The sequence below is a fragment of the Phoca vitulina genome, unplaced genomic scaffold (assembly GCF_004348235.1).
Source record: "Phoca vitulina isolate PV1807 unplaced genomic scaffold, GSC_HSeal_1.0 scaffold65, whole genome shotgun sequence".
In the NCBI taxonomy this organism is placed as follows: Eukaryota; Metazoa; Chordata; class Mammalia; order Carnivora; family Phocidae; genus Phoca; species Phoca vitulina.
The window spans coordinates 299,467-326,853 of record NW_022589768.1 but is presented as its reverse complement, the minus strand read 5'-3'; the positions used below and the strand labels follow the sequence as shown (position 1 = coordinate 326,853).

The 27,387-nt window shown below is 61.1% G+C and overlaps 1 protein-coding gene across 1 annotated transcript; it reads left to right on the top strand.

Moving 5' to 3' along the window:
• The first annotated feature begins 20,916 nt into the window (after nucleotides 1-20,916).
• Nucleotides 20,917-27,124, top strand: CRABP1 (cellular retinoic acid binding protein 1). Its single transcript, XM_032392052.1, has 4 exons — nucleotides 20,917-21,062; nucleotides 21,552-21,730; nucleotides 23,541-23,654; nucleotides 26,845-27,124. Exons 1-4 carry the CDS (start codon nucleotides 20,993-20,995, stop codon nucleotides 26,893-26,895), a joined length of 414 nt encoding a protein of 137 aa, XP_032247943.1. The 5' UTR covers nucleotides 20,917-20,992; the 3' UTR covers nucleotides 26,896-27,124.
• The last annotated feature ends 263 nt before the right edge of the window (nucleotides 27,125-27,387 follow it).

Here is a 27,387-nt window from a genome sequence, read left to right as displayed (position 1 = left end):
ACACAACCCCATTATAAGGTCATCCAGCCTCTGCTTGCACACCCCCAAAGACAGGGAGCTCACCACCTCAATAGGAGGGAGAGCGCCTTTGTTCCAGTTCCAGGAAGCCTGAGTTGACTTCCTAGAAAACACAGGGATCCGTGGGTGTGGTGTGGGGCCCAGGGGAAGGTCCTGCTTTCTGCTCAGAACAGGCCGAGGGCGGAGAACTCCGTGGGCTGTGTGTCTACCCTGTGTGGGGCTCTCCGTGGCCCTCCTCAGAAGCCCGTCTGGCAGAGCCTGATGTCAGGAACTTCATCCTCTTTCCCATGTTCGCCCCAGGTGCCCCCGGACCCATGGCTGGTCTCCCACCCCACCCCGCCCCAGGCTACAGTATCTCACTGGTGCCCCTCCCTCTAGGGCCTCCGCCCTTCCCTCTGCCCCAAGACTCCCACTCTGGGAGGGACCCGCACCTTCTTCTGTGCTCCTTGCCCCCACGGACAGGCTCCCGGGCCTTTCTTGTTCTGGGCTGGGCACACAGGGGTTAATGCGGGCTCTAGCACCAGGGCTCCTGGGCCCACTCGTGGCGGCTACACTCCACAGCCTAACCTGGGCCTTGTTTCCTCATCCCTAAAATGGGGATAATGCGATGATAGTGCCTTCCCTTTAGGGCTGATATGGGGAGAAAACGCTTGTTTTTCTGGGAAGTCCTAAATGCACAGCCCACCTTTGGGGAAGGCCCCGAGAGCCCAGGGTCTCCTTCCTTCACTGGCTCCCTGAACACCTGAGGGCACGTTCATCTGAAGCTGACAGCCAGGGCGACTCCCGGGCCTCACCTGGAAATGACCTATTCTGGGCACTTCCTTAGAAGGAAACTTCTAGAAAGCGATGGGGATTCTCTCCTTTAAAGCAGTGACCCCACATACCTATCATTAAAAATTTTTTACCATGCACCCTGATATGTGTACATTATTTAAAAATTATGTGTATGTACTATCCTGCTAATGTACATATTATAAAACAAATACAAAAACAGGATTTAAAAAGGATGAGATAAGAGTAAATATAATCTGAAGGTCTAATATATTCTTCCCATATCCCAGTGGACGGTCTTGCTCACCATCAGGGCACAGAAATCCCATATTGGAGACCCCAGCATCTCCACATTTTTGTTCTGGTTTTAACCATTTGGAGAGCTACAGTGGACCGAGCCCGACGCTGAGAAGCTCACGTGTGCAGAATACCCGTGATGATCAACCCTCTACCATAATCCACAGGGATTCATCCCCTGTCGGGACTGACCGGGAAGGAGCCCGACCCGAGGGAGGCCAGGTGACTTCCCCAGCGTCATTCGGCCAGCAGGTGCACCGTGAGGTTGAAACCCAGGCTACTGGGGGATGGCTCTCTCGTGTTCCACTCCCAATCCCAGCGTGTTGGGAGAGGGGAAGGTGGGGAGCAGGAGGTCCCAGGAAGGAAAAGTGTGGCCGGGGCAGGACAGCACTGCTAAGGGGTCAGTGGTGGGCCCTGTCGCTCCTTCACCAGCTGGTCCGGGGAGGCTGAGCCAGGAAGCCCCTGCAGCCGGTCCGGGCAGGCCCCCCATGTGGGGAACAGGGGCCCAGGCAGCGGAGCCCCAGCCCGGGGCTTTACTGCTGCTGACCAGAGGGGGGCAGTCACCACTTGCTCTCGGCCACTTGGCGGGTCCCTGCCCTCCTCAGGTCCTGCAGACCCCGGAGCCAGCACTGAGTCATTAGGGGACCCCAGGCAAGGGCCTTGCAGGCCTATCTCCCCTCACCTAGCAAACGGGGGTCAAAACACCAGCTTGGGGATTCACAAAGGAAGCCCACGGAACCCCTGCCCGCAAGGAGCTCACAGTGACTCTTGGCAGGACTCTGGACCCTCCTCCCCAGGCGCCAGCCTTCCAGTCAGAGCCGCCCGTCTGGCTCCCCGGAGCCGGGCGATTCTATCACCCCATGTTGTGGAAGAGGAAAGTTGGTGAATCCGGAGCACCTAATAAAGCCGTAGCAGAGTGGGGACTGGAACCCAGGCCCCTGGTCCCGCACAGGCTGTCTCTCTGCCCCTGAGGGCTGGAGCGCCCCCTCCACCAGCCTGCAGGGCCTACACCCCTCGAAAACGGGCAGGAGGCAGCGCGGACTCCCCCACGCTGCAGACTGAGTCTCGGGCCCAGGGGGGCCACAGTGCAGCTGGGGGAGACGGGCCCATTCTGGGGAAGGACAGAAAGTTCTGCCGTAGCCGGCCCGCTCTGTGACCTTCTGGGCATCGTCGGCATTTACCTACTGACCTAGGAAGCTGCAAAGGCAGGCTACCAAACAGCTGCTAAAGAAATCCTCTGTGGGGGCACCTGGGTGGCTCAGATGGTTAAGCGTCTGCCTTCGGCTCAGGTCATGATCTCAGGGTCCTGGGATCGAGTCCCGCATCGGGCTCCCTGCTCAGTGCAGAGCCTGCTTCTCCCTCTCCCTCTGCCATTCCCTCTGCTTGTGCTCTTCTGTCTATCTCTCTATCAAATAAATAAATAAAATCTTTAGAAAAAAAATTAAAAAAAAAAAAAGAAATCCTCTGTGGGAGGGTGAGAACAAGAGGCCCCTAATGTGCCTGCCGGAGGAGGCTGGGCCCCACGGGGGCAGGAACGGGGTGGGGAGGCAGTGAGCCAGCGGCACAGGGGTGGGGGGCCTGGTGAGCGGGTCGAGGGGTCCACCTGGATGACCAGAGGCTCAAAGGAGGAGAGGGTCCCCTCCCTGTGCTGGGAAGTGTTCAATAACAGGCTCTTGAGGGGAAGAAAGCCAAACCGGTTGACAGCACTCACTGATCGCTGGGGTGTCGACGGCTCCTGGGGCAGGTTGATGTCGCTGATCACATTGTCAGCATGACGCACGGAATCTGGGATGGTCAGTACGCTCGTTGTGTGCCCGCTCCAGCAACCCAGTGGTCCCGGCCCGTGCTCGGGCTGTCCACCTTGGCCCAGCGGGCATGGGGTGAGCACGCCCTGCGCTGTCCGTCCCGGGGCTCCCCGGAAACGGTGTCCTCTAGGGAGAGCGGCAGATGGTGGCAGGAGGGGTGCGAAAGTGCTGGGAAGGCAGGGGCTCTCGTTTATAGAGTTGGGGGGTCAGAGGATTGAGAGCAGGGTGAGGACAGACCTGTGGAACCTGTCCCCCAGCAACCAGAGCCTGTGGACGTCTGCCTCACAGAACCCTAGGATGCAGGCAAAGGCGCCCCCCTTCCCAACGTGCATTCAGGGCCCATCATCCGGAGCGTGGCCCCGCCCCCCGGCCTCTGGGTTCTCCCTGCAACCAGGCCCATCTCCCTGACGCCCTGCCTGCCAGTCCCAGTGTCACTGTGTGCCCTGCTGGGCCTCGCGGGGATCCTGAGGCCCAGCACCCTCACAGGCTCCTTTTGCACCTTCCCCGCAGGTCCTGGAGACAGGACTAGATGTGCCCAGCCATGAGCTAACAAGGGCACCAGGCTCCATAACCTGGGCCCAGGGCCTGTCCTCAGTGCTCAGAGACGTCTGTGACGTCCAGGCTGACAACAGGGTGGCGATGACACTGCAGGAGGGGCTGAGGGTGCCTGTTGTGGGGAGGGACAGGCAGTGGGCTTCAGGGAGTCCTGCCGGCAGGTGGGCTGGGCAGCTCCGGGTGGGGAAGCACACAGCCCCTTGGCACCGTGCCTCTCTCCGGGGCCTGGGCCTGGTGGTTGGTGGGCCTGCCCGCTCTGGAGCCCCCTGCCCCACACCTGCCCTCCTGGCCAAAACGGCCTCGGGAAGCCTGTCCCTCCTGGTTCCCTGGCCCCCTGTCCCCAGTGCCTAAGCCAGAGCGGTGGCCAGAGGCAGCCCGGGGTGGGGACACACACTTCGTGTCCGGCCGGTCCTAACCGGGGCTCAGCCACTTCTGAGAGACTTCTGTGTTCTCCTCTGTGACAGAGACACGGCCCGCGGGTTGTCACGAAGATGAAATGAACAAGGTGCGTGGCCCCCGAAGTCTCCAAAAGCTGAGGGGTCTGTGGAACCACCAGTTCTCTCAAGCTTTCATTTTGCTGAGAGGGAAACCGAGGTCCAGAGACAGGGCTGGCTGACCCGAGATCCAGCGGGGTGGGAGTCGGCGGGGTCTGCGGGGGCGTGGGGCGCGGGGGCGGGGGGCGGGTTCGCGCTGGGCCCCCACGCCCTGGGCGCAGTCCCCTGCAGCCCCCCATGCAGGTCCTCGGGCCTTCCGGGAGTGGCCAGCTGTGACCAGCACCCCACGCTCCGCATTCGCTCTGTCCCTGCCTCTGAGGCTGCGCCAAGGGAGGAGTCCGGGCCCTGGGCTGGCCGGGCGGGGAGGACGGGCTGGGGGCAGGGGCGGGGGCACAGCACAGCTGTCCCTGGGACTCCGTGTCCTTGGTCACATGTCCGTGGACCCTCCGTGGCGACCCGCAGGGGCTCAGAGCCCGGGCGGGGCAGGAGCAACTCCGGCCGTTCCTTGGGCCAGGCCTCTGGGGAGGGGGCTGCTGGCCTGCCGTGGCCGCCTCGGAAGACCCCTTGTCAATTAATTTGGCAGCTCAGTGTCCGGGGCAAGTGGTCCTTGAGAGGCGTAATATATCCGTGTCAGAAATGAGTTATGGGGCTCTCCACGGGGCTGTGGTCATGCCTCCCCTCCCCAGGCCCTCCCCCAGAGGCTGGCTTTGTCATTAGCCCATGTGTTTGCGTGTCATTGCCCCCCCCCCAAGGCAGTGGGCGGCCACAGGGGACTCATTGGAGGCCCATTATCGGTGCTGGTTGTGAGGGATGATGTGGGGGTGATGGGGGCAGGCCCATCTGCACACACATCAGGCCCTTTGTCTCAGGCGTGGTGGGGAAGATGGATGAGGCCTGTCTAGGCTGCGCTGCCTGGGGGACGTCAGGGGCTGGGGACTGACCTCGGGGACCGGGGACCGACCTTGGGCTGGGTGTTGGGTAGAAAGTGGCCTGTGCTTACCTCCGTGGACAGAACCAGATCAAACAGGTTTGAGCAGAGACGGCTGATGGGCCGTAAGGAGGAGGAAGGCCAGCAACGCCGTACGAGTCAGGTGGGGTTTCCGCTCGGCCGGTGCAGGGTGTCCCCCAGAGGCTGATGAAGCCTGTGCAGCTGGGGGTTCCCTCTGTGTTCAGCCCAGGCTGACTGAGTTCTCAGACCAGCTGACGCAGACACCTCACTCTGTGGTAGGGAAACCGAGGCATGCCCACGGTCGCGGCAGCAGCCAGCAGCCCAGCCACGGTGGGAGCCGACGCAATGAGCTCGCAGACACCTCCACCCCACTGGGGGATGACTCCAACCCTAGGTTCTGGAGGCAGAATGGGGCTCCTGCCCATTCCTGAGCCTGAGGGCAGGCTGGCCTGTGCGTGCACGGGGCCCTCTTGTTTCACAGATTTGGGCAGAGCCAGAGAAGCTGTGGGGAGACCTGCAGCCAGGGAGCTGCTACGAGGTGGGCGGAGACCTCACTGGGCAGTTGCCAACCTTCCATGTTCCCCCATGCACGCAGGGCACAGTCCTGACCCCTTGGTCTGGCACCTGAGGCCTGCCGTGGCCCACCTTCCACAGCCACCTAGCCAGACCATTCTGGAGACTGTGGACTCACGGCACAGTGCTCCAGCACTGACCCCTGGGGACTCACTGCCTTGATTCTGAAAGTCCCCCTTCCACGTCTCTCCTCCCACTGGATCACACACCCGCGCCTCACCTGGGTCCCCAGTCCCCACACCAGTGGAGGTGCCCAGTGAAGGAATGAAGGAAGGAAGGAAACCACGAAGAGCCTGACACCGTGGAAAAGCATTTCGGGCATAATTGCCAAGGGCCTTCGCCTGGTCCTCCCCTCTGTCCTAGTCATCCCGTTCTGGGACAATTTCTTAAGGAAATAATCCCAAACACAGAAGGAAAAGTGTGCAGAGATGCTCATTTGCATCCCAGCACCCCTCATACCGTTGAAAGTGGGCCTGTCCTAAGTGTCCAGTAGAAGGGGACACACATGCCCCCTGATGATGCAGCCGTCCACACTGGCGACGGAAGCCGGAGGGCGAGCGGGAAGCAGACAGGTGCCCCGTTCCGGCGCAGCCGGACGCTTCGTGAGCGCACTGGGTTTGAGGGCCCAGATCTTTATGGGCCTCGGTCCCGCAGCTGCATGATGCTGCTGATCTGCTGGTTTATTCCTCTGCCAGTTTCCGTGGCTTTAAAATATTAGAGCTGTACGATCGTGTTCTGTATCTGGTGGGACACGTTTCTCCTCTCTGTCCTTCCTTTTCCGAGCCGTCATGCTTATCCTGTATATTTATTCTTCCATATAAATTTTAGAGCCAACCTGCCAAATATGGAAAGTCTCCTGTTCGTGTTTGGGTTGGGCTTGAGTTGAATTTACAGAGTTTGCTGAGAGAGACCTGATAGCTCTGTAAGACTGAGCCATCGTTGTATCGGTTTGGGAAATCAAGGGAAAAGCAGAGTGAACACCATCAGCAGCGTGGGAACTGCTGATTCTCCGGAAGGGAGGGAAGAACGGGGTGCATGACCCCACGTGTCTGACCGCACCGCAGCAGGTACGGGGACCTGGACAGGGACACTAACGATGCAAACAGTGGGTTTAGTTTCTCTTCTCCATTTTCTACTTCTTCTGTAAAATATTTTAAGTTTTAAAATACGTAGACATATTTTTAAGGAGCGGGACATTGACAAAGCATAAGGGAGACCAGGACCAGGCTGCGGAGGGAAACTGGCCGTGTCCCGCCGGGAGAGGCTTGGGGGCTGGAGACGGGGGCCTTGGGGAGGGGGCGAGGCCCCCGGCCGCAGCGCTGTGCAGGGGAAGGCAGATGAAGGGCGGCTGCTTGCAGGCGGTGACCCTGGCCCTCGGCGGCCTGGGCTCCGGGTGCTCCTGGGGTGCAGGTGGCATGTGTGCACGGGAGGTCCAGTCCAGCCTGGGAATCTGCAGCTCTGAGGCTCCAGCACAGAGCTGAGAAACCCGTCTGGGCCCGGGGGGATGTGCCCGCTGGAGGGTATCTGGCAAGCACCCCGAGGGCCGCTGGGTCCGGGTGAGTGAACCACAGACAACTGGGGGATATCAAATAGCTCGTGGGTTCCTGACCACTTCCAACCCCTCCACAAATCACACCCAGGACGTGTGGCCTGGGGTGTGAGCCTCCAGGTCAGGCTGGCCCACAGGACGGCGGCCGTTTTCAGCTTAACAACCCTGGTGTTCCCATCCCTCGTCCCCCACCAACCTTGCAAACACGGGGTCAAGGGAGGGGCTAGTCCCCAAACCGTCTGGAGGGGAGGCTGAGGCTGCCCGAGAGGGGAAGTGACCTGCCCAAAGCCATGTGTAAGGAGAGCCACGCAGCCTACATCCATCCGGGTGCCCCCCAGGCTCCAGTCCCAACCCCGCAGCATTCTGCGGATTTGATGTGGTTGGAACAATAAAGGCACTTCCTAAGCAGACTTCATTCTCCCACCACAACCCCCACCCCACACGGAGGGTGAAGCCTCCCGGACAGTTGTGTCCGCCCCCCGGGGCGATGGATATGTCAGGGCAGAGACAAGATGGATGGGTCATCGGTAATGAGCTAGTCCGAGTCCCCCTCGCGGGCTGGGGGCAGGCGGCTCTAATGACCACAGGGCCCGGCGTCCCTGAAGACGGGCAGCCCAACCCGCCATCCTTCATCTGTGCCCCTCGGAGTGACTGTGGCTGGGACCCCCGCCCCACCGTACCCATCCACTCTCCCGTCTCTGGGGCACCCGTGCCAGGGGGCAGATGCACCAGAGCCTCATCAGGAACAAGCCAAAGGCAGACTCATGATGGTGGCATTTCGAGGAGGGGAAGGAGGTGGGGAAGGGCCTCCCCGGTCAGCAGGGCCCAGACCACCTCCAGTTCGTGGAGGCAGCAGCCTCTTCCTGAGTGCCTCTGTCCCCTTGCGAAGCCAGGTGCTTCCCCGCAGAGCTTCCTGTGATCCCGATTTGGCTTCTTTCCGCCCTGGGGAAGGCAGGGCGTACAAGCTGATCCAAAGCCTCAGACAAAGGCCCCGACCACCGTGACCACCTGCCCCGCCCAGGACAGGGGGATAGAGAAGGAGCCCGCTAAGCTGCCTTCCCCTGGACTCGGGCTCCCCGGAAGCTGCATCGATCTGCAGGGGGCTGCAGATGCACGGTGCTCTGCCCCCACCTCTCCCTTCTCCTCTGCCCTCCCACCCCCTCGTCAGGGCCCCCCCGGCTCCTGGGCCTGAGGAACAGGGCAGACAAAGGCCTACGGAGGGAGGGAGGGACTGTGCAGGCCCAGGAACAGCTGCGACATGGGCCAGCGTCCATGTGCGACCAGCGTGAGAACCGCCTGCAGACGCACCACGGCTCAGGGGCCATCACTGCTCTGTGCTGCGGCCTGGGCCGGGCGCCCGACCCTGAGGCTGCTCGCAGAGGGACGGCCGGCGGGGAAGATAGACGTGTACATAAATAGGATGAGCGCTCTGAGAGTGGTCTGACAGGGGCCGCAGGGGCCAGGGGCAAGGGCTGGGGAAGCTTCCAGAGCTAGGGGCATGAGAGCTGGGTGTGAGTTGTGATGGGGCTTTGCCAGGCCGAGGGACGGGAGAGCAGCACAAAGCACATTCGTGGACGGGCATACAGCTTCGGAGGAGAGTGGGGCGAGGGGGCATGCAGGGGCCTGGATCACAAAGGCCCCAGGGGCCAGGGCCGATTCTGAGGCTGGAGCGCTGCAGAGGGGTGTTTGGTGGGGGGGGGGGGGTGCTTGTGGAGAATGAGGATGAGGCCCAGCAGGGCAGCAGCTGAAAGGACACAGGGGTCAGTCCTGTGAGGCAGGGAAGGCCCGTCCACTCCCCGAGCCAGGTCCTGGTGCTGGATGGTGCCCCCCAAGGTCAGCCTGCCTGGGCTCTAGTGGAGTTGCAGAGGCCGCCAGGGCGCCATGGCAGACCCCCAAGACGGAGGACGTGCCCAGACAGGCAGCTGCCCCTGCTGCCCACCAGGCGGCCACTGGCCCTGGCTGCGGCAGCCGGTGAACCCACTGCGGCTGGGGGAGCCGTGCCCCCGTGGTTCCCACTGTGACAACCACCAAGCCAAGCAGACATGGGACTGAGAGAATGAAATGGTTCACTTCCAAACTCTGTTGCAGGAGAAGGCCCTGGCTGAGCGTCAGCAGGCCCACAGTCAGTGTCCGCTTCGACTGGGCTGGTAGGCGAGTCCCGCTCCCTCTTGGGGCATCGGGCTCCCCGTCGGCACCGTGAGAGTCCATCCTCCCAGCCCTGACTCCCCCACATCCTCAGCTGTGCAGGGAGCTTCATGGTTTCCCCCACACTCTCCGAACCCTGTGAGGTGTTCCTGTATGCACAAGACACGTGCTGACACTGAGGCCCGATGACCCAGCCACGGTCAGCAAGCCCACGACAGAGCCTGGAAAAGCACCCTGGTCTCCCGCTCCCTCATCTGACCTGTGCAGAGTGCGGGTATCTGCCTCCTTAGTGCTGGTGGGAAAGGTGCTCAGTAACCGTCCCCGTTTTCTTGAGCGTATTTGTTTCCAAGTGGGGGGTGGGGAGAAGTCATGCTTCCACTCGAGGTCCCTCCCTGCTCCCCAGAACAACCAGCCTAGCAGGCCTGCGCTCCTGGGGGCCTCTCCACAAAGGCCCATCAGCCAACTGCTGGTCCCAACAGTGAGGCCTGTGATTTCCGTGCTGGGATTGGGGAAGGGAAGGTGGGTGGTGTCCAGGCCCAGGGCCCCCTGGGATGAGGCCCTATCCCGCATGGGCGGCTGGCCGTGGGCAGTTCTGGGAGGGGGCGCGCTGCCCGGTGGCGGGCTCAGCCACCGTTGGTGGGGCTGGGAATGCTCAGCTGAGCTAACAATACGGCCCATGGATCATATTTACAAACACTCCAGTGAGCAGGAGAGGGACGTTAATTAAATATTCACATCCTGCGGGGCTTCAGGGAGCCCCGCGGATGAGGACACGATGGCAGGAAGTTCGGTGCTGCTGGAATTCGGGGCTGCTGTGGAGCTCCTTCAGCAGCCTGGGAGGGCTTATTACGGGGATTAATTTCGCGTTACCAGCACTAATGCGATCAACATCATAGGCCAGGAAAGCCCTCTTCATCACTCACAGCCCAGGCTGGGGCGGCCACAGAGGAAGAGGGCTCACCGAGCTTGGCACCGGTCGGGGGCGGGGGGGGAGGGAGAAGCAAGCCCAGGGCCCCAGCTCTGATGCTCAGAGGCCTTCCTGGGAGGGGCCGTATAGTCTGAGGACCCAGCCCGGTGGAGGCCTGAGGCCGAGGCCCCTCAGGTGGGGCTCCCAGGGCTCACCCAGCTGCCTCATTGATTGGGAGAAGAGAACAGAAGCTCCCAGACATCTGGGAAGGCTGGGGCAGCTGGAGGAGCCTGGGGGTTTCTGGAGACCCACACGCCCCACATCCGTCAGTCTCGATTAAGGAGGGTCACCACAGCATTGTCCTGGCAACGCCGGGCTGGGGGATGAGGGAGAAGGAGGCGGGCGTTGCTCTCATCTGAAAGACCATGAATCGGGCGACGGTGATTGAGCACCCGTGACGGACAGGCATTGTGCTGGGCCCACACGTGCCGCAGGACGGGCAGCAAGAGGAGATCCGTCAGGGATGAACGGGCGTCTCTTTCTTTATGGACTTTCAAAGGCACCATTTGGCATGCTGAGCAGGGCGATCGATGAGAGGCAGCTGACCCCCCCCCCCCCGTGGCCACCTCCAGGCAGCAGGTGGATGGGCCCACGTGGGGGACGGCCAGAGGGCCTCTCGGCACCGACTCCGCACTGTGAGCCAGGCTGGGGGCCCCTCCTGAGCAGGGCTGTTGGCCATCAATTTACCCTCTCCTTCTGCGCTGAAAGGGAAGCTGGGACAGTTGCCGTGTTTCCTGATAAATTATAACCAGCCATTCCCAGCCCAGAGCAGCCCAGCACTTGTATAAATCAGGCTAATGAAAGCTGAAGCTGTCATTTTTGAGAGCAGGCTTCATTCGGCAAACCTTCACCGAGTGCTCGCTAGGTGCCCGGCCTATGCCGACTGGAAGACAGACGGAACGCGGTCCCGGCCGGCAAAAGGCCCCTGGGCCGGCGGGACCGGCAGACCCACACACCAGCACTCACGAAAGGCGGGGCTGCCTGCTGGACGGAGTCTGGACTCTGGAAGCAGCAAAACCACCTCCCGTGTGGCTTTGGGCCCGAGCCTCAGCCCCTTTACCCGAAAAGGAGCCACGAGGACACCTACCTTGCAGGACTGGTGTAGGGATTAAATGACCATGCAGCTCAGGGCCCAGCCCTGTGCCTGGCACCTGGGGGTGGGGGGACAATAGATGGTGAGTTCCCTCTTTCTCCTCTGCTCCTGCTGCCTGTGGTGAGCCCACCCTGGACTGTGGGAGGCAGAGGACGGATGCCGGACTGCACCGGGGGTGGACAAGGAAGGCCGTGCTAGCAGGGGATGAGGGGTGCGACTTCGAGAATGGGGGCTGAGGAAGAGTGGGGGTTTGTAAGGGCAGGGCGTGCGTAGAGACAGAGGATGGGCTTGCGGAGGATGCAGCGCGTTGAGGGAAGAGCTGGGAGAGACAGCCGGCCGTCTGCACTCAGCCTGCGCGGGGAGGGGCTGGGACAGGGAATGCTCGGCCCGGGGCCCGGCCTGCGGAGACAGCAGCTGGTCTGTCTAACGCAGGCTTTGGGGACGGAGAGAGAAGATGGCTGAGCCCCAGGAGGGCTGGCCAGGCAACAAGCCCACGGCAGGGACAGGCAGGACCGGACAGGCCAGCCGGGAAGGGCCCCGTGTCCACTCAAGCCCTTCAGACACGGGCTCTCGGGCGGGGGACTCGGGGACACACGGACAGAACACCCCAGACGCACAAGTGCAAACGCACAGTGGACATGTGCACGCTGCGGGCAGACGCGCAGATGGGTAGGAATCGCGGGCAGAAAGCACCATCAAGAGGCATGGCCACCCAGGCCCTCAGACGCCACTGGACACAGGGGGACCAGGTCAGCCCAGTTTGTCCAGGACTTTCTCGCTTGACCTCAGAACGTCCCGTGTCCTGGAAACCCCCTCAGTCCCAGGCAAACGGGGACACTTGGTGACCCTAAGTCAGAGACACCAGACCCACACGGGCAGACACCACGAGTCACACACAGAGCAGGGACACCCCACCCCAGCCCAGAGACCACACTCGCACAAGCACGCCCCACCACACGCACACAAAGGCCGCACGTGCGTGCGCACCCCCCCAGACGACAAAACAAAGGCCCAGCAAATCTGGAAAGAACGAAAGCAGCCACCGAGTCAGTGGGCTCCTGGCCTGTGGCCACTGCTCTGATGCCACAGAAGAGCTTCGGGGGCGGGAGGGGGAGGGGCAGGCGGACGTGGCCACACGGCCACGCCGAGCGGGGCGTTCTGCCCGCGGCTTGCCCTGTGCAGCTGACGACGCTCCGTCCCCGGGCACGTGCGTGGGGAGCCCAGGCACACGGGACCGCACAGCTGTTCTGACCCCCACCTGCAGTCCCTTTCCCCAAACTCTGGAACCCCAGACTTTCTGACAACAGAGCTGCTCTTCCTCACGTACTAAGAGGTGTAACCAGACCCGAACGGCTTCCTCATCTAATTTTGTGTGGCTCTTCATGGTCCTCTCTGGTAATAGTAAGGTGCTCGACTGTCGGGCCCCGTATTGGCTTTGAAAATCTGCAAAGTGCAGAATCAGAAACACACCTCGCCCCAAGGGATTCAGAGAAGGAAACCCGGACCTGTGTGTAAATGTCCGCACGCAGGTGCGCGGCATGACATCCTGGGCATCACCCCGAACAGGACCCACGCACGGACATCGGCCTGGGCAGGTGCTGCTCTTTACAGAATACACGCACCCCATCTCATGTGACCCTCCAGAACCACGTGGGATCGACGAGCATCACCGTCGCCTCCAATTCCCAGACACGGAAGCAAGGCTCAGAGAGGCTGAGCATCTCGCTCAAAGGCACACAGTGAGGGTCTCTGGCCTTGGTCCCGGGGACCCCAGAGCCCATGTTCTTTTCCTGATGCTCCCTCACTTCCTACTGTCTCAACTACTCGGTGAGAAACAGTGATGGGCGGTGATGGAAGGTCCGACCTTGGAGCCCTGAAAGCTCCAGCTAATGACCACATTGACCAACGGCCGCAGCACGGCGCAGCTGGGGCGGGGGCCACGCGCCAATGTGGGAGCAGGGTCTCTGCGGGTCTCCTGCTGGTTCCCAAGAAGGAGTGGCTTCCCTTCGGCCTCCTGTGGAGCCACCCGGTCCTCAGAGCCAGCGGCAGCCCGTCTGCCTCTCCTGCGGTTCCTCAGGACCCGACGTGTCTTGGGGCCGCCTGGACGCCTCAGCTGGGGGAGCCTGCGACTCCTGATCTCGGGGTTGTGAGTTCGAGCCCCATGCTGGGTGTAGAGATGGCTTAAACATAAAATCTTAAAAGAAAGAAGAAGAAGAATTGGACATACCTTGGATTTCACAGCAGGGACTCCCAATGCTTTTGGGCCATGACCCCTTTCATGACTTCGGGCAAGAGAGCTTTCCAGTGGGGGAACCCACAGCCACCTGCAGATCACGGCTTGTCGGAATAGTCACGTAACCTCTTCGGGCTTCAGGCAGTGTTTCCAAGTCCCTCCTAGGCCTTAAATGCCACAGTCCAAGGACTAGAGCTGTTCTCAGCTCACCCAAACAGGGCTCTGATCTTGCCTTCACCGGTCAGGGACCACCTGCAGGGGCCCGGCTACGGGAGGCCTGGGTCATTCTGGGACTCTGCCTGGACATCCCTCCAACCGCTCCCCCCGCCCCCCGGCTCTAGTTTTGTTATTTACTATACACTTTTTTTTTTTTTTTTAAGATTTTATTTATTTATTTGACAGAGAGAGACACAGCGAGAGGAGGAACACAAGCAGGGGGAGTGGGAGAGGGAGAAGCAGGCTTCCCACGGAGCAGGGAGCCCGATGCGGGGCTGGATCCCAGGACCCTGGGATCATGACCTGAGCTGAAGGCAGACGCTTAATGACTGAGCCACCCAGGCCCCCCTGCTATACACGTTTTTTTAATGGAAAAGGGAGTTGGTGTAAATGCCTACAGTAGGCCGGCGGTTCCCGAATTTGGCTGCACATTACCATAGCCTGTGAAGCTTTTAAAAACCTGATGTCCAAGCCACACACCCTCGAATGACTATGTTGGCATCTCGGGGGGGTGGGGTGGTGCCCAGACATCAGCGTTCCCCTGCAGTCCTCAGATCCCAGCGTGCAGCCCACTTCAAGCATGAGGGCTTCTCACCCTCCACCAGGATACAGATACCCTGGGGGTCTTGTTAGAATGCAGATTCTGACTCATCAGGTCAGGCTCGAGCCTGGGATTCTGCATTTCCAGCAAGCTCTCAGGGGACTCTGCTGCTGCTGGTCCCCAGACCGCAGGGCCTGGTCAGTCAGGGGGGGTCCCTTCCAGCTCAGCCCCCCATCAGAGCTTGGTTCTGCGGGGCTCAACAAGACGGAGTGTCTGCCGCTGGCCCACCAGCAGGCTCAGCGGTGCTTTCGTTTCCTCTGGGGGTAGAGAGACAGCCCCCGCCCGAGGAGGAGGCTGAGGTTCATGGTGCTTGTGACTTGCTCCATGGTGCACGGCCGCTCGGTGGCGACCAGGGCTGGTGGGCAGGGCACTGCTTGGCCAGGGGCCAGAAACCCCCTCGGGGCCTCGAGTCCCCATCTGCCCACTAAGACCGCAGAGGGGCTGGTGAGGGCGTGCATCTGGGGCCGGCCCTCCCGGGCTCCCTCCCAGGTCTGTCTCAGTGGGCTGAGTGACCTTGGACACTTTACTGGTTGTGCTTCAGCTTCCTCATCTAGGACCAAGTGCCTCTCCCAGGACAGTGGTAAAGAATGAATGAACCAACGACTGAACGAATGAATGAAGCACTCACTCCTGTGCCTGGTTCTTAGTAAAAGCTCAGGAAATGTACTTGTATTCATTCTACTGTGGGACTCCATGGTCCCCAGGACCTCTCCAGCCCCGGTGATGCCTACCCCCTGACTCCCAGTCCAGTGCTCCTTCCACTCCACTAACCTAGAAGAAACTCACCCGGCAGGGCACGGGCCCTGCCCCCAGTCGTCCAGAGACATCAGCTCTTCTTTGTCCTGTTCTGCGGACTCCCGGATTGTCCCAGCACAGGGGCCCCAGCCCCCACCACAGAGAGCTGTCCTGAAGACCCCCACTGGGACCCTCTCCAGAGCCCCCAGCTTGCAGGGGCTGAACTCTGACCCCCATTCTTCCAGCATGAGTTCGGCCCTTCTAAGGGCATGGGGCCAGGCCGGCGGCCCTGGGAAGCTGAGGCTCTGGCCTGCCTCCAGGCAAAAGTAGCAAAGCTCAGCAGAAATGCCCCGGATAGGGACGCCGGTCAGTGGCCTGGGAGGAGCTGGGCAACATGGGGTCTGCAAAGGCAGGAACTGCCAGCCCGAGAACAAAGGGGTCTTGGAGAGAGGGCCCAGGCCCCAGCGCCTGCTTCTGAAAATCTGCATTGGAGAGGAAACACCAGGGATTGGCCACACCCCCAGGCAACTGCGGGCGGGCTGATGACAGCCTGCTTGGCCAGGACTCTGGGATCCCTGCACCCCAAGGTGCAGTGTCCACAGAGGGCTCCTGGTGGATTTGCCCCATTGGAGCCCAGGGGCCCTTTCCCCCTGGTCCGCCGTGGGAACGCTAGTGACCCTTCAGAGCCCCGCTAAGTGTAATGTCTCCTTCCCTGGGAAGTTCAGCTGTCCTCCCCTGGGCCCCCTGAAGTGCCTCCCTCCCCCTGCAACGCACTTACTGCGTGGTCCCAAACTTTATCTTCCCCGGCAGCCGTGCATCCCAGGGCCATGTCTGCTCACCTCTGAATTCCACGCCGGGCCCACAGTATCTCTCCAAGGACACCAGGCGAGCCACAGGGATCTTCTGTTCCACGGGTCTTTCTGCTCCAGACAGTCAAAGATCGATGTTTCCAACCAAAACAGAAAGGGGATCCTGACTGTCAGCGCATGTGTGCAAGTGTGTCTCAGGCACACAGCGCCCCTGGGAATGTTCCGGAACCCACGGACGTGACATGGACGTGTGCAGCTGCCGTCAGCCGGGAAGTGGCCTCTGCCTACCTGCTCTGCCAGCTGGGCTCCTTGGGCCAAGCGGTAAGGGCCCGGGCTGTGGGCCCCCTCCGGCCGCCCGCGCCGGGCACTGCCAACCTCCGAGAGCACGTGTCAGCAGAACTCCATCCGGGCCCCCAGCACCTGTCATCAGCCCCCGCCGCCCACCAGAACTGCACTCTGGGGCCTGCGGTGCCCCCCAAACCCGAACGTTGTGACCCACGATACCCCACGGCTTCATCCCGTGCCAGGCGGGCTCTCTACCCCCAGAGCCCTGACTATGGCCAGCTGGCTTCCTCATCCTGGGGAAGCGTCCAGAATGCTGTCTCCTGTGGTTGCCCCGAGTCTCAGAGTCTGCACAGTTCCGTCTGTCCGTCCCTATGAGCCTCCGAGCTGTCCTACCCAAAGCGGACCTCAGCAGCCTTCCCTGAAGCTGCCGACCACCGGCTGGGCGAGTGGCCTCCGCGCCGCGTCTCGCTAGAACCCCAGCAGCACAGCCCCCCTTCTCCTCCCGCAGCCGGCCCCCCGGCCCCGCAGAACCGGCCAAAGCGGGCTCCGCAGCAGGCTCCATGGGTACCAGAGAGGCTGCACACCCATGTGCCTCAGCATCCTGCCTCCTCCTCAACTCCAGCGCCTTCACCTCTGCCTGCCTTCCTGCCGCCCCAGGGCACACACTCTTCAGCCTCACGGGGTGCAGGCCCCGAGCCCCACAACCCATCCTGGCTGCCCCCACTGGCAGCCGTCCTCTCTGTCCCCTGCATGGGTTCACAGGTCCGCCATCGTGCCCTCCCACCCCCATGCTGCACGCTGGGGTCCCCGAGCTGCGGGCGGAGAGCACACTCCACCCCAGAGCTGGAGCGCCCGGGGCCCTGTGCCGCCCCACTCACCCCCAGAAGGGACTCGGCTGAGGCTCCGCCAGGGACCCCACCTTGCACCCCTCCTCAGCCCCGCGGAGGCCCATCTCCTAGTGGCCAGGGAAAGGACCCGACTCAGACAGGTGCCTCCAGCTTCTGGTTCCCCGGCCCCCGCCCCCTCCGGCTCGGGGCCCTGCATTCTGGGCCCCGTCCTCTCCCCATTGTCAGCCGCACCATCTTCCACTTCTCCTGCATCTGCCTTCAGAGACAGTAAACACCGAATCTCTTCCCCCCAAAGGCCAACAGACAAAACCCCAGCTAGTCCTTTGGACACCGCGTCCCCTCCTACCTTCCACTCTCTCTCCCCTCCCCTACACCCCCGTGCTTTTTGAAAGAAGCGTCTCTGCTTCCTGTTTCACTCTTTCCATTCTGAACTCGACCCCCTGTAGCCTGCTTCCAGACCCCCACCTCCAGAAACAGCTCTGGCTTTAGTCACCAAGACTGTCTTGCTGCTCACTCTAGGGGACATTTGGTGGCCCTTGCTTCCAGGAGCCTCTTGGAGCAGCTGGCTCTGTTGGCCCGTCCTTCCTTTTGTGAAACACGGTGCCCCCGGCTGCTAGGAGGACGTCACACCCTGGTTTCTCTCCCACTTCCTTTGGCCCTCCCCTGCTCCGGCTGCCCCGCAACACCGAGATTCTCTACCAGGGCCTCTGTGCTTCTCGAGCTGTGTCCTGTCCCCGGGCATCTCGGGCACACTCATGTCTTCACCTGCCCCCTGCACACGGGTGACCCCCACGCCCATCTCAGCTCAGACCTCTCTCCCGAACTCCAGGACCGCACTGCCCACTGGGTCCTGGATGCCCCAGACAACACAGACCGGGCACTTCCCACATAGACCTGGCCTCCTGCCCCTGATCTCCCCGTAGCAGCAAATGAGACAAAGTGCACAACCCAGACAGTGGGAGTCACCCCGGGCTCTCGTCCCCACTTCCCCTCCCCTGCAGGTGCAGCCGGTCACTCGACTGTACACGGGGAGTCACCTGGAAAGCTCGCCAAACACAGCTTCCTGGGCCCTACCCCTGACTTACTGAATCTGAATCTCCAGGGCTGGGGCCTGGGAGTCTGAATTTCTAGAAGGCTCCCCCATGTTGCTGTGATGGCTGGCATTCAGTAACCCCGGTTCTTCCCGCGCTGCTCGCCTGCACTGGGCGTCAGCTTCCTCCCGGCATCTCTGCCTCATCCCTTCAGACTATGCACTCCAGCCACGCGGAGAGACGTGGTTCCAAGTGCACGCAGGGTTTGTCTTTCCACACGTGGTTCTTTCTGATCACACCCCCCTGGATAGGCTCCCAGTCTCAGCCCAGGCCAGGCTAACTGCCTGCCCCTCGCGTGAGTGATTACAGACGTGGTTCTCTCCTGGTCAAACAGTAGACCCTCAAGACAGGACCTGGATCTTCAGTGGACACTCCCCCCAGCGCTGAGCGCAGTTCCCAGCTCAGAGAGGTGGTGAACAAGAGAATAAAACAGGAGAAGGAAGGAGGGATGGCAGCGGGGCTCAGAGGATGGTGACTCCACCAACCTGTTTGGAGGCCCGGGCCACGAGCTGGATCTCTACCCAGCAGGGCCCTTCCATGGATCCTGAGGCTGGGTCCACAGAAGCACCGTGATGGTGGTGTCCTTGCTGCCCTCTTCACTCTGGGTTCCCCCTGTAAGTAGCCAGGCCGGTGGCGGGAGCTTGCCCTCCCCTCCATGTGCCCCCCGATGAGGTCTGGGGCTTCTAAGAAGTCCTGGCCACCTCCAAGCGTCATGAGTGAGCACAGTAGGCTTGCAAGGACCCGAGGACCTCCTCACATGCTGATGTGGAAGTGGCCGTGCCCTCCCCATTCCTGGACCCTGCTCCCATGCTTGACGTATGACTGGACAATGCCCGCTGTGCTCCTGTCAGGGCAGCCCTGGCTGGAGGGTGGACCGCCTTCACCTGCCCCTCTTGCCCCATCCCTCTGGTTCTTTTACCATGATTCCCCCAGCCCTTCTCCTTCCCCCCTCTGCCCACCTGCTGCAAGACCTGCCAGTCACTCTGACGCCCTATCCACGGCCCTCTGACTATTCTCACGGGCTGTCCCCATGGTCCTGACTCCCCACTCTGCTGACCTCCTGCCCCTCCCCAGCCCCAGTCTTAAGATGGCAGAAGCCTTGCTGGGGAGCAGTGTTGGTTGGGGGGGGAGGCTTGCATTAGCTGGATGGCAGCCCTCTTTTGCCCCCTCACTGGAGAGATGCGTGACCCTCTGTGAAGTGAGTCTGATTCTGTAGCAGGCCCACCCCCTGCCTCCCACACTCAGGATCAGCTACATAATTTGTGGATCCCACTGCAAAATGAAAACGCAAGATGCATTGTTGAAAAATGATTAAGAATTTCAAGATGGCAAGAGCAGAGCATGGAACCAACCACCAGGCCCCTCTGTGAACGTGGGCCTGTGGGACTGCTCAGGTCTCACACTGATAAGGCCAGCCCTGCCCACATCTCTTTCCAGCTGGAGACGGTCTCTCCCCCCTCTCTTATCCTCAGCTGCTTTCTAAAACACCTCCTCAGGGCCCCAGGCAGGAGCCCAGCCCCAGCCCCCTCCAGACGCCCAGAGCCCTGTTCAGCAGGCTGTCAGCATGGATTCCTGCAGCCTGTGGGGGTCTTCCCCCCACACGCCCTCCGGCTGCAGAGCACTCATATCCTTCTCAAATCAATGCTTATTTATTGAGCCCCACCTGGCTGAGGTTGAGCAAGAGAGGACACGTTGATGAATACTCAGTCATTGCCCTGTAGGAGCTCAGTTTATAGCAGGATTAATACTTAAGCAAGAGCAAAACCAAACACAGACTCTGCGGGTTCAGAGAAAAATAATCATATTTGATTAGGAAACTGAATATCACAAAAGAGACACCATAAAGATGGACTCTGGTGGACGGGCAAGATCTTAGGAACCCGGAGAGGAAAGGGGCATTCCCAGGAGAGGGCTCAGCATGGGCAGAGGCTGCAGGTGGGAAGATGCATGGCTGATTCTAGAATCCTGAGTTGTGCAGTTTGGCTAAGGTAGAGGGATGATGGCACAGTGGACAGGGAGTGGAAGGAAAACTTGGGGTCAGCCGTGGAGGCTCACAGGGCCGCGGTGAAGTGTGTGTACCCTCTTGCTGGAGACACTGAAGGGGGGCTTTAAGCATGGTGCACACTTGGGAGCAATGGGAGAAGGAAGGAGACCTCCTTTGCAGAGCATGGAGCCACACTTCCCCGCAGAACGGGCCGCTCCTAGCCCGGGTTCCAGCCCTCGTGACCGCAGTCCGGAAGCGCTGAGGCCTGGGCGGCCTCCTGCCCCGCGCACGCGGAGAGCCCACCATCCCGCGCGCCCCTTGGTTCCTAGCAGGGCCCAGGCGGGGGTCATGGGCATGGGGCTTTCCCGCCACTGGCTCGCATTGGCCCTGCGCCAGTGTGTGTGTGGGGGGTGGGGGTGCGGAATAGGATCCCTCACCGGGGTGGGGGTAAACCGGCTGCGCACGCCCAGAACGCACTACCCGGAGTGGGGAGAGCGCGGCTCCCAACACTGACCGGCCCACCACCCGCTGTATTTTAACTTTCTATTGTAGTTCTCATCAAACATGCACCAAAGTAGAGAGAATGGTGCAGAGCTTCCCCACGTCCCCACCGCCCCGCTGCCACAATTGTCCCCGCTGGGCCAGTGCCCGATCGCCTGACCCTCCCCCAGTGCCCACCCCCAGCTGTAGAAGAGCGGGCGCCGGGCGCGCGGCACCGAGGCTGGGGTACGGACCGCGGCGGGGGGCACCGCGGGCGGGGAGCGCCGCTCGCGGGTAGGGCCGCGGGGGGCGGAGGCGGGGCGGGGGCGGGGCGCGGGGCGGGGCGGGGCGGGGCGGGGGGCGCCCTCCCAGGGACTCTGGGCGCACGGGCTGGGGGCCGAGCGTCAGTCTCCGCCCTGCAGCCGGGAGGGAGCCAGCCGCGCCGCCGCTCTCCGCGCCCGTCCGTCCGTCCGCCCGCAGCCCGCCGCCTCGCCATGCCCAACTTCGCCGGCACCTGGAAGATGCGCAGCAGCGAGAATTTCGACGAGCTCCTCAAGGCGCTGGGTAAGCTGGCGCGGTCAGTGCGCGCCTACGAGGAGGCGCGGCCCCGAGGTGCCCCGGGCCCTCAGGGGTGGGTTCCGGGACCAGCCCAGGCGGAGGGAGTCCCCGGGGCGAGGGCGAGGGGAGCGATCCAAGGCCGCCCCGGCGGAGCGGCGAGTGGAGCCCGGGAGCCGCGCGCCCCGCGAGCGTTTGCTGGAGGCTCGGCGCCTTCCCCGACGGTTCGGCCTCGTCTCGTGCTGGATCAGCGCGAGGGGAGGTTCTCTCTGGAGTCCAAGGAGGCTCAGGGACTTTAAATTTGGAGACTCGGTGTGAGGCCAGGCCCTGCCACGAATTCACCGTGCTGCGCAGGGAGAGCCGCTTGCCCTCCCTGAGCCTGTGTCTCCTCTGGAAAGTTGGGGCGAGGGTTGGGGGAGCGGCGTTTTGAGGGCCCCATCTACAGGCAGAGGGCTTGGGAAGGGCCGGGCGGGCGCTGCGACCTCCCTCCCTGCGCAGGTGTGAACGCCATGCTGAGGAAAGTGGCCGTGGCGGCCGCGTCCAAGCCGCACGTGGAGATCCGCCAGGACGGGGATCAGTTCTACATCAAGACGTCCACCACGGTGCGCACCACCGAGATCAACTTCAAGGTCGGAGAAGGCTTCGAAGAGGAGACCGTGGACGGACGCAAGTGCAGGGTGAGGCCCCAGAGGCGGGCGGCGTTCCGGGGTCCCCTCCTCCGAGCCGCGGCCCGACGCGCCCCTGCCTGCCTTCGCGGCGGGTGGTGCGCTTCCCCTGCAAGGCCGTGCACGGGCGGTTTGCAGAGAGGATTCGTGCGAGCGGGTTGCCCTGGGCTCGGGACAAGGTCCTCCGCAGTCCGCCCCCACCCCACCCAAGCCGCCGCCTCCGCGCTGCGCCTGGAGGGGCGGGGGACCCCGGCGGCGGCGGCGTCCGCAGTGGGCGCGGGCGCGGCTGCGGGGGGCGGCTGCGGGGCCCGGGCCGCCGCCACGTCTCCTGTCGCAGGTGGAACGGCAGCGCTCGCTTCCCCCCGCCCCCCGGTCCCCGGGTCTCCGGGCCCCAGGGGACGCCCTGGATCCGGTTTCAGCGGTCTCGCGGGCCAGCACCTCTCCCTCCGGCCCTCAGCCTGGTTTCTGAAGGAAAGGCGGAGTCCTTCCCAAAGCGAGGCCGATTCTGGCTGGGGAGACGGACCAAGGGCTCTCTCAGTCCTCAAGCGCGAGAGTGTGTGTTTGTGCGGCGCTCGGCCGCAGGGGTGGACAGTGGACGGGATGGACAGCGGACGGAAGCCAGCGGCAGGGCATGCCCGTTTGCCGTGGCAAAAATCGCTTTTGGTTGAACAGAATGAAGGGTCGGTTAGTGTGTATTCTGAGGGCAGATGGAAAATTGTCGCTGCTGCAATCAGTTATCTAAAAGGCGACAAAATGTCTCCCTCCCTTTCCCCCGCGTTCAAAACAAAGAAACACGAATAAGGTTCCAGAAAGTGAGGAACTGAGTCTCCGGTTTCCTGAGGGGGCCTGTCTGATCTGCAGAGTTGGACCCTCCGGACACAGAGACTCGGCCGCAGGGGTGGACCCACGTGGCCGGTTTGGCGCACAGAATTGGCGCAGCCAGAAAATGACGTCCAGGCTTGCAGAGGGCAGGGTCTGAGCCCCACGGCACTGTTTGTAAAAACAAGAGTGCCTGGGAGTCCTGGGAGCTGGCCTGGCCGTCGGCAGGACTCAGCTGGGGACGTCCAGCGGTGGCCACGGCCAGAGACCACGGCTCCGATAAAAAATCAGAGGTTCACGCGACAGCCTGGCAAGTGTCAGTTAGAAAGCAAGTGTGTGCGTGCTGCACGTGGGCACCCCCACCCGCTGGCGAGCACTGTGCTTTGTGCCGCCTCCCACGTCCAGGAGCATGAAGACTTGATTTGTTTTGTGTCTGAATGTTTTCCAGAGGCCGTACCCTGGAAGGTGGTAGTGTTTTTGTCCTCAGAGATACTCAGGTCTGTCAGAACAGTCTGTAACACGGAAGGGAAGGGGTTATCCCAAAATCCGTGCAGTGGAGAGGGCTCCTGTCGCTGGCTACAGTGTGGCTATAAATACGGTGTCTTAGGTTCCAGCGTGGTATCGTTCTGATGGGAAGGTTCTTGCCCTTAATATGCTAGTCGCTTGAAGGGATAGTCCATTTTGACACAAATGAATCACTGCATGCTCTGAATTTTATTCCTGGAGATGAGAAGCATGCCCAAAGCTCCGCTGGTTCGGAGAGTGTGTGTGCGCGTGGGGAGGGGGGAGCTCTGGGGGGACACGAGGTCTATTTATTCCCCATAAACCCGTGGCCGGCCCTCCGAATCTGGACTCCATAGGGCACTGCAGAGGCTTCTGTGCCCTGCTGACAGAGACCATGTGTTGCTTCTCTCCACAGCCGAGACCCTCCCGTGTGCACTGTTGTCTCCGCTCCTGCTGCCAAGACCATAATTAATGTCACTAATGGTTTTCCTGCCTGCAGAGTTTGGCCACTTGGGAGAATGAGAACAAGATCCACTGCACACAGACTCTCCTCGAGGGGGATGGCCCCAAAACCTACTGGACCCGCGAGCTGGCCAACGACGAGCTCATCCTGGTGAGGTCCTGGGCCCCTGAATCACGCCTACAGTCCCCAGATGGTGCCGTCCTCCCTCACCGGAGAGCGGGACCCCGTCGGCCCTGCGTTAAAATTTGAGCGGAAAGCTTGAGGTGACAGTGGAGGTCACAGGCATTCATCGTTCCGTGGTTGGGAGGGGCAGGGCTGTGACAGGCTGTAGCGTCCCCACTGCGTCCCCGTGGCGGCTCCGTGGCGGCTCGAGCCGGCCTCCCTTCCCACTGGGCCAGAGTGCATGGGCTCCGGGAGGCCCCAGGGGTTTTCACTCTGCAGAGGGATTTTTTTTCCCCTTCTCGTTCCCCATTTTGCTACCAGGGAAAGATTTCAGGAATTTTAGTGCGTCAGCACTGGGAGCCTCAGAGAGCATTTTTACCGCTAGACTTACCAACTGCAGTGGCCTTCAGGAGCCAGGCAAGTCCTGTGGCTGCCAGAAGGCTCTGCATGTCCCGTGGTCTGGGGCTGGGGCCTTAGAACAGGGAAGGGTGGGCTCTCCCTTCGAGGCACTTCGAGGCACATTTTAAACAATCCTGGCCACACAAACTTTACCTGGTGAGGCCAGTTTAGAAACCCCCACGGTTTAATCACACACTGCCTCGTCCTTGATTTTAGGTGTTGGGGGCAGAGGGCGTCGGGGAGGACAGGGAAGGCTCAGTCACTCTTCCTTTGTACTTCAGAATAGAGCAGGCTTTCCCTGCCCCGACCCCGCCCCCCGCCACACACACGCGCACACATTCTCACACGCACACTCTCCGCGCACACGTGTGCACACTCACACACACATACATACGCACACACGCAAGGAAAAGGAAAAGCTGTGTGGGTAACCTGGAAATGATATCCTTTGTTCTCCACGAGGCATACGTTACCATCTACCCTCTAAGAGCGCCCGCCTGCCCCGTCTTAGCCAACAGCACCCTGCAGCACTGAGGAGGGAGCCGGCAGAGTGGGACGCGGGCCGGCCTCGCTGTGCGACCGAGGCGTGGCCCTTCCCTTCCCAGGCTGTGGCCTGAGGGCTGCCGCTAAAGTCTGATCCCCGGGTGGGTTGCTCTCAGCCCTGAAACTGCATGTTGATCCTGTGAGCAGACCCTGCACGGAGCGGTCTCTGTTACTTCAGCTGAGGCCGCTTGTCCTTCCCGGCCCTGATTTCCAGTCCTGTCTGCTTTCATAGAGAAGGGACTGGCTTCCTTTGCAACCTGGTGAATGCCGTTTCCAGGGAAGGACTACTTGATGGGGCTGGAGGAGCACTTTGAGGCTGAGACATGGAATTTAGGAGAAAAAAGAACAAAAGGTTCGCTGGTACCTGAGTCAGCAAAGCTCTTAGTTCTGGAGCGTGGCTGAGGGTCGAGCAGGCTCGGTGTGCTCCCTGAGGAAGTGTGATTTTATTAACCTTGTAATCCCCGAGCAACCAGAAAACATTCTGCTGCGAGGACCACACGACTTCCAACACCCACCCCCCGCCCCCCAGCTCCACCCGTGCATCCTTCCTCGGCTCAGCCGACCAGACAAGCCTCAAAAGGAGCATTAATTCTTGGCATTTGAGACTTGATCTATGGGCTTTTGTTTCAAGGGTTGTTATCGTTAATAAATCCAAAACGCAGGGAGATGCTATCTCTTTATAACAAGAGGCAAATTATCCTAGTTAAGTTGAAATCAGCTCTCCCAGGGCCAACAGTAAATGGTCCCCTGGGGGCTGTAAGTTGCCTTCTGTGAAAATGGAGGATCTTCCCTCAAACCGCTCTGGAACAGTCTAGAGTTTCTTTCAGGAATCTTTCGGCATGGGTGCCGGCTGAGAAGGACGTCTCAGATCAGGTTGGAAATGGGATTTCTTCTTGTGTCTGGAAGCTGCTCGTCGGCCTGGGGGCCTGGGGGAGGCATCAGATACGAGGGTGGTTACAGTGCACGGGAAGAGTCCAACCCCACACACTCCATGTCCCTGGAGCTGAGAGGTCAGCACCCCTAGAGGTGAATTTCGGTGGGAACGCCTGCCCCCCTGCCCTCCTCCCCTCCTCCCGGCGCAGCATGTCCTGCAGACGGAGGTATCCCCCACTTGGAAAAGCCCCCACTTGGAAAAGCTGCTGGTGGCTGTTTGCTTCCTGGTGTCACTCATGACTAGTGTTTCCCTGAGACACACGTTGGGATGTCCTAGCACGCGCTCCGAGAGCCTCTCTCAGCCAGCCGACGGGCCGGGGCAGGAAGCTGAAGGTCAGGTCTAGCCAGACTCTCAGCCTCTCCCGGGCCTCAAGCCCCTTTGAGAATCTGAGAGCAAGGGGCGCTCCTGCAGACAAGCGTACGTCGGCAGACGTGCCCACATCGGGGCTGCAGGCTGGAGGATCTTTGATGTTTGGTTTTGTGTGTGAAACAAACATATTGCTTTCCCTGTTCCAACTGCGTGTAAGAGCCCAGGAGAGCAGGCCCCTGAGTAATTGCTAGTTTGGGGGAGAGTTAAGATAGTTTACTTAGAGGCGATCCTACTTCAGGGGCCAGAAGAAAATCCTCCATCTGGGGAGGTTTGTGCCCACCGCACAGCAAACAGACATACAAAGAGCCATAGAATTTTAGCTGGAAAGAGCCTTGGGGATCATCCTGTTCCATTCCAGCCCTGTCTGACACCCCCTCCCTTCCACTCTGCACCAGCAAGAGAGGAAGCGCCGGGCCCCCTTCCCCTCGCTGTGGGCTGCAGAGCTGGGTCCAGGCCGGTGCTGTGCCTTTGCAGCTCAGACCCGTTTTCCAGCTTGCAGATAACTTGAGGGCGGGCAGCCGTTCTCTCCAACGCCGCCCCGTCTGGCTGGTCAGCGCATGAGCCCTGGGCTCCAGATGCCCAGGCCCCGCGCCCTACTGAAGTCATTTGAAGAGGCAGAACCACCTCAGAAATGTCCAATGTGACATCTCCCCCTTTCAGTTTAATTTTTCAAACCAAACATTTCCCATGTCAGCATTCATGGGATCCAGAAACAAAGGAAAATTGCATATAATTCTACACCCCAGTTGCTCTCTGCCCGTATGGAGCTTAAGGGAGAAAAAAAGACCTTAGCAGTTAGTGGGAGCATGTGGCACAGGAAATTGAACGTTGGTTACAAAGGGTTTTTAACAGGGCAGTAAGTGGCCTTATTAGTGATATGTTTTAAACATATTTGCACAGGCATCTGCTCTGATTGTTTTTCCTTCTCTGCAGACGTTCGGCGCCGATGACGTGGTCTGCACGAGGATTTATGTTCGGGAGTGAAGGCGGCCGGCTTGCTCCTATTTTGGGGGTGGGATGCATGTTCCCCTGAGAAATGGCATAGGTCTGAGCTGCCAGTGGACCCCCCCCTTACCCCATATCAACGTTAGGTGAGCCCATTTCCCCCGTGATGGTGTTGTAGTGTTTCACCCCAAGACCTCTGTACCCCTGAGTCCCTGGTGCTCCGTAGTTTGGCATCTGCATGGTTTTGCCTGTCATTAAACCGGTTGGCCGCGTTGCAAGGCTTTTCCTTTCTTTGAGTTGCGTCTTCAGTTGCAGCCTGGGGTTATCGTGTCCCTGGGGTCCTTAGTACCGCGCTGGGCTGTGTAGTGTCTTCAGCTTCAGCCTGCTGCCTAGGACCCCTGCTTGGAGCCTACAGCAGGGTGGCAAGCCGGGCTCCCTCCAGCTGGATCCAGACTGCAGAGCTAGGCGTGTTTGGACCTCACAGTGTCGTTTCCGAATGGAATTAGTCTGTGTAGTGGTGGCTCCTAGCAG

Bases quoted from the DNA above. Each gene is read 5' to 3' on its own strand.
- CRABP1 (XM_032392052.1), top strand. From the start codon at position 20,993: ATGCCCAACTTCGCCGGCACCTGGAAGATGCGCAGCAGCGAGAATTTC. The intron at 21,731-23,540 runs GTGAGGCCCCAG...TCCTGCCTGCAG, and splicing joins TGGACGGACGCAAGTGCAGG to AGTTTGGCCACTTGGGAGAA. The intron at 23,655-26,844 runs GTGAGGTCCTGG...CCTTCTCTGCAG, and splicing joins CCAACGACGAGCTCATCCTG to ACGTTCGGCGCCGATGACGT.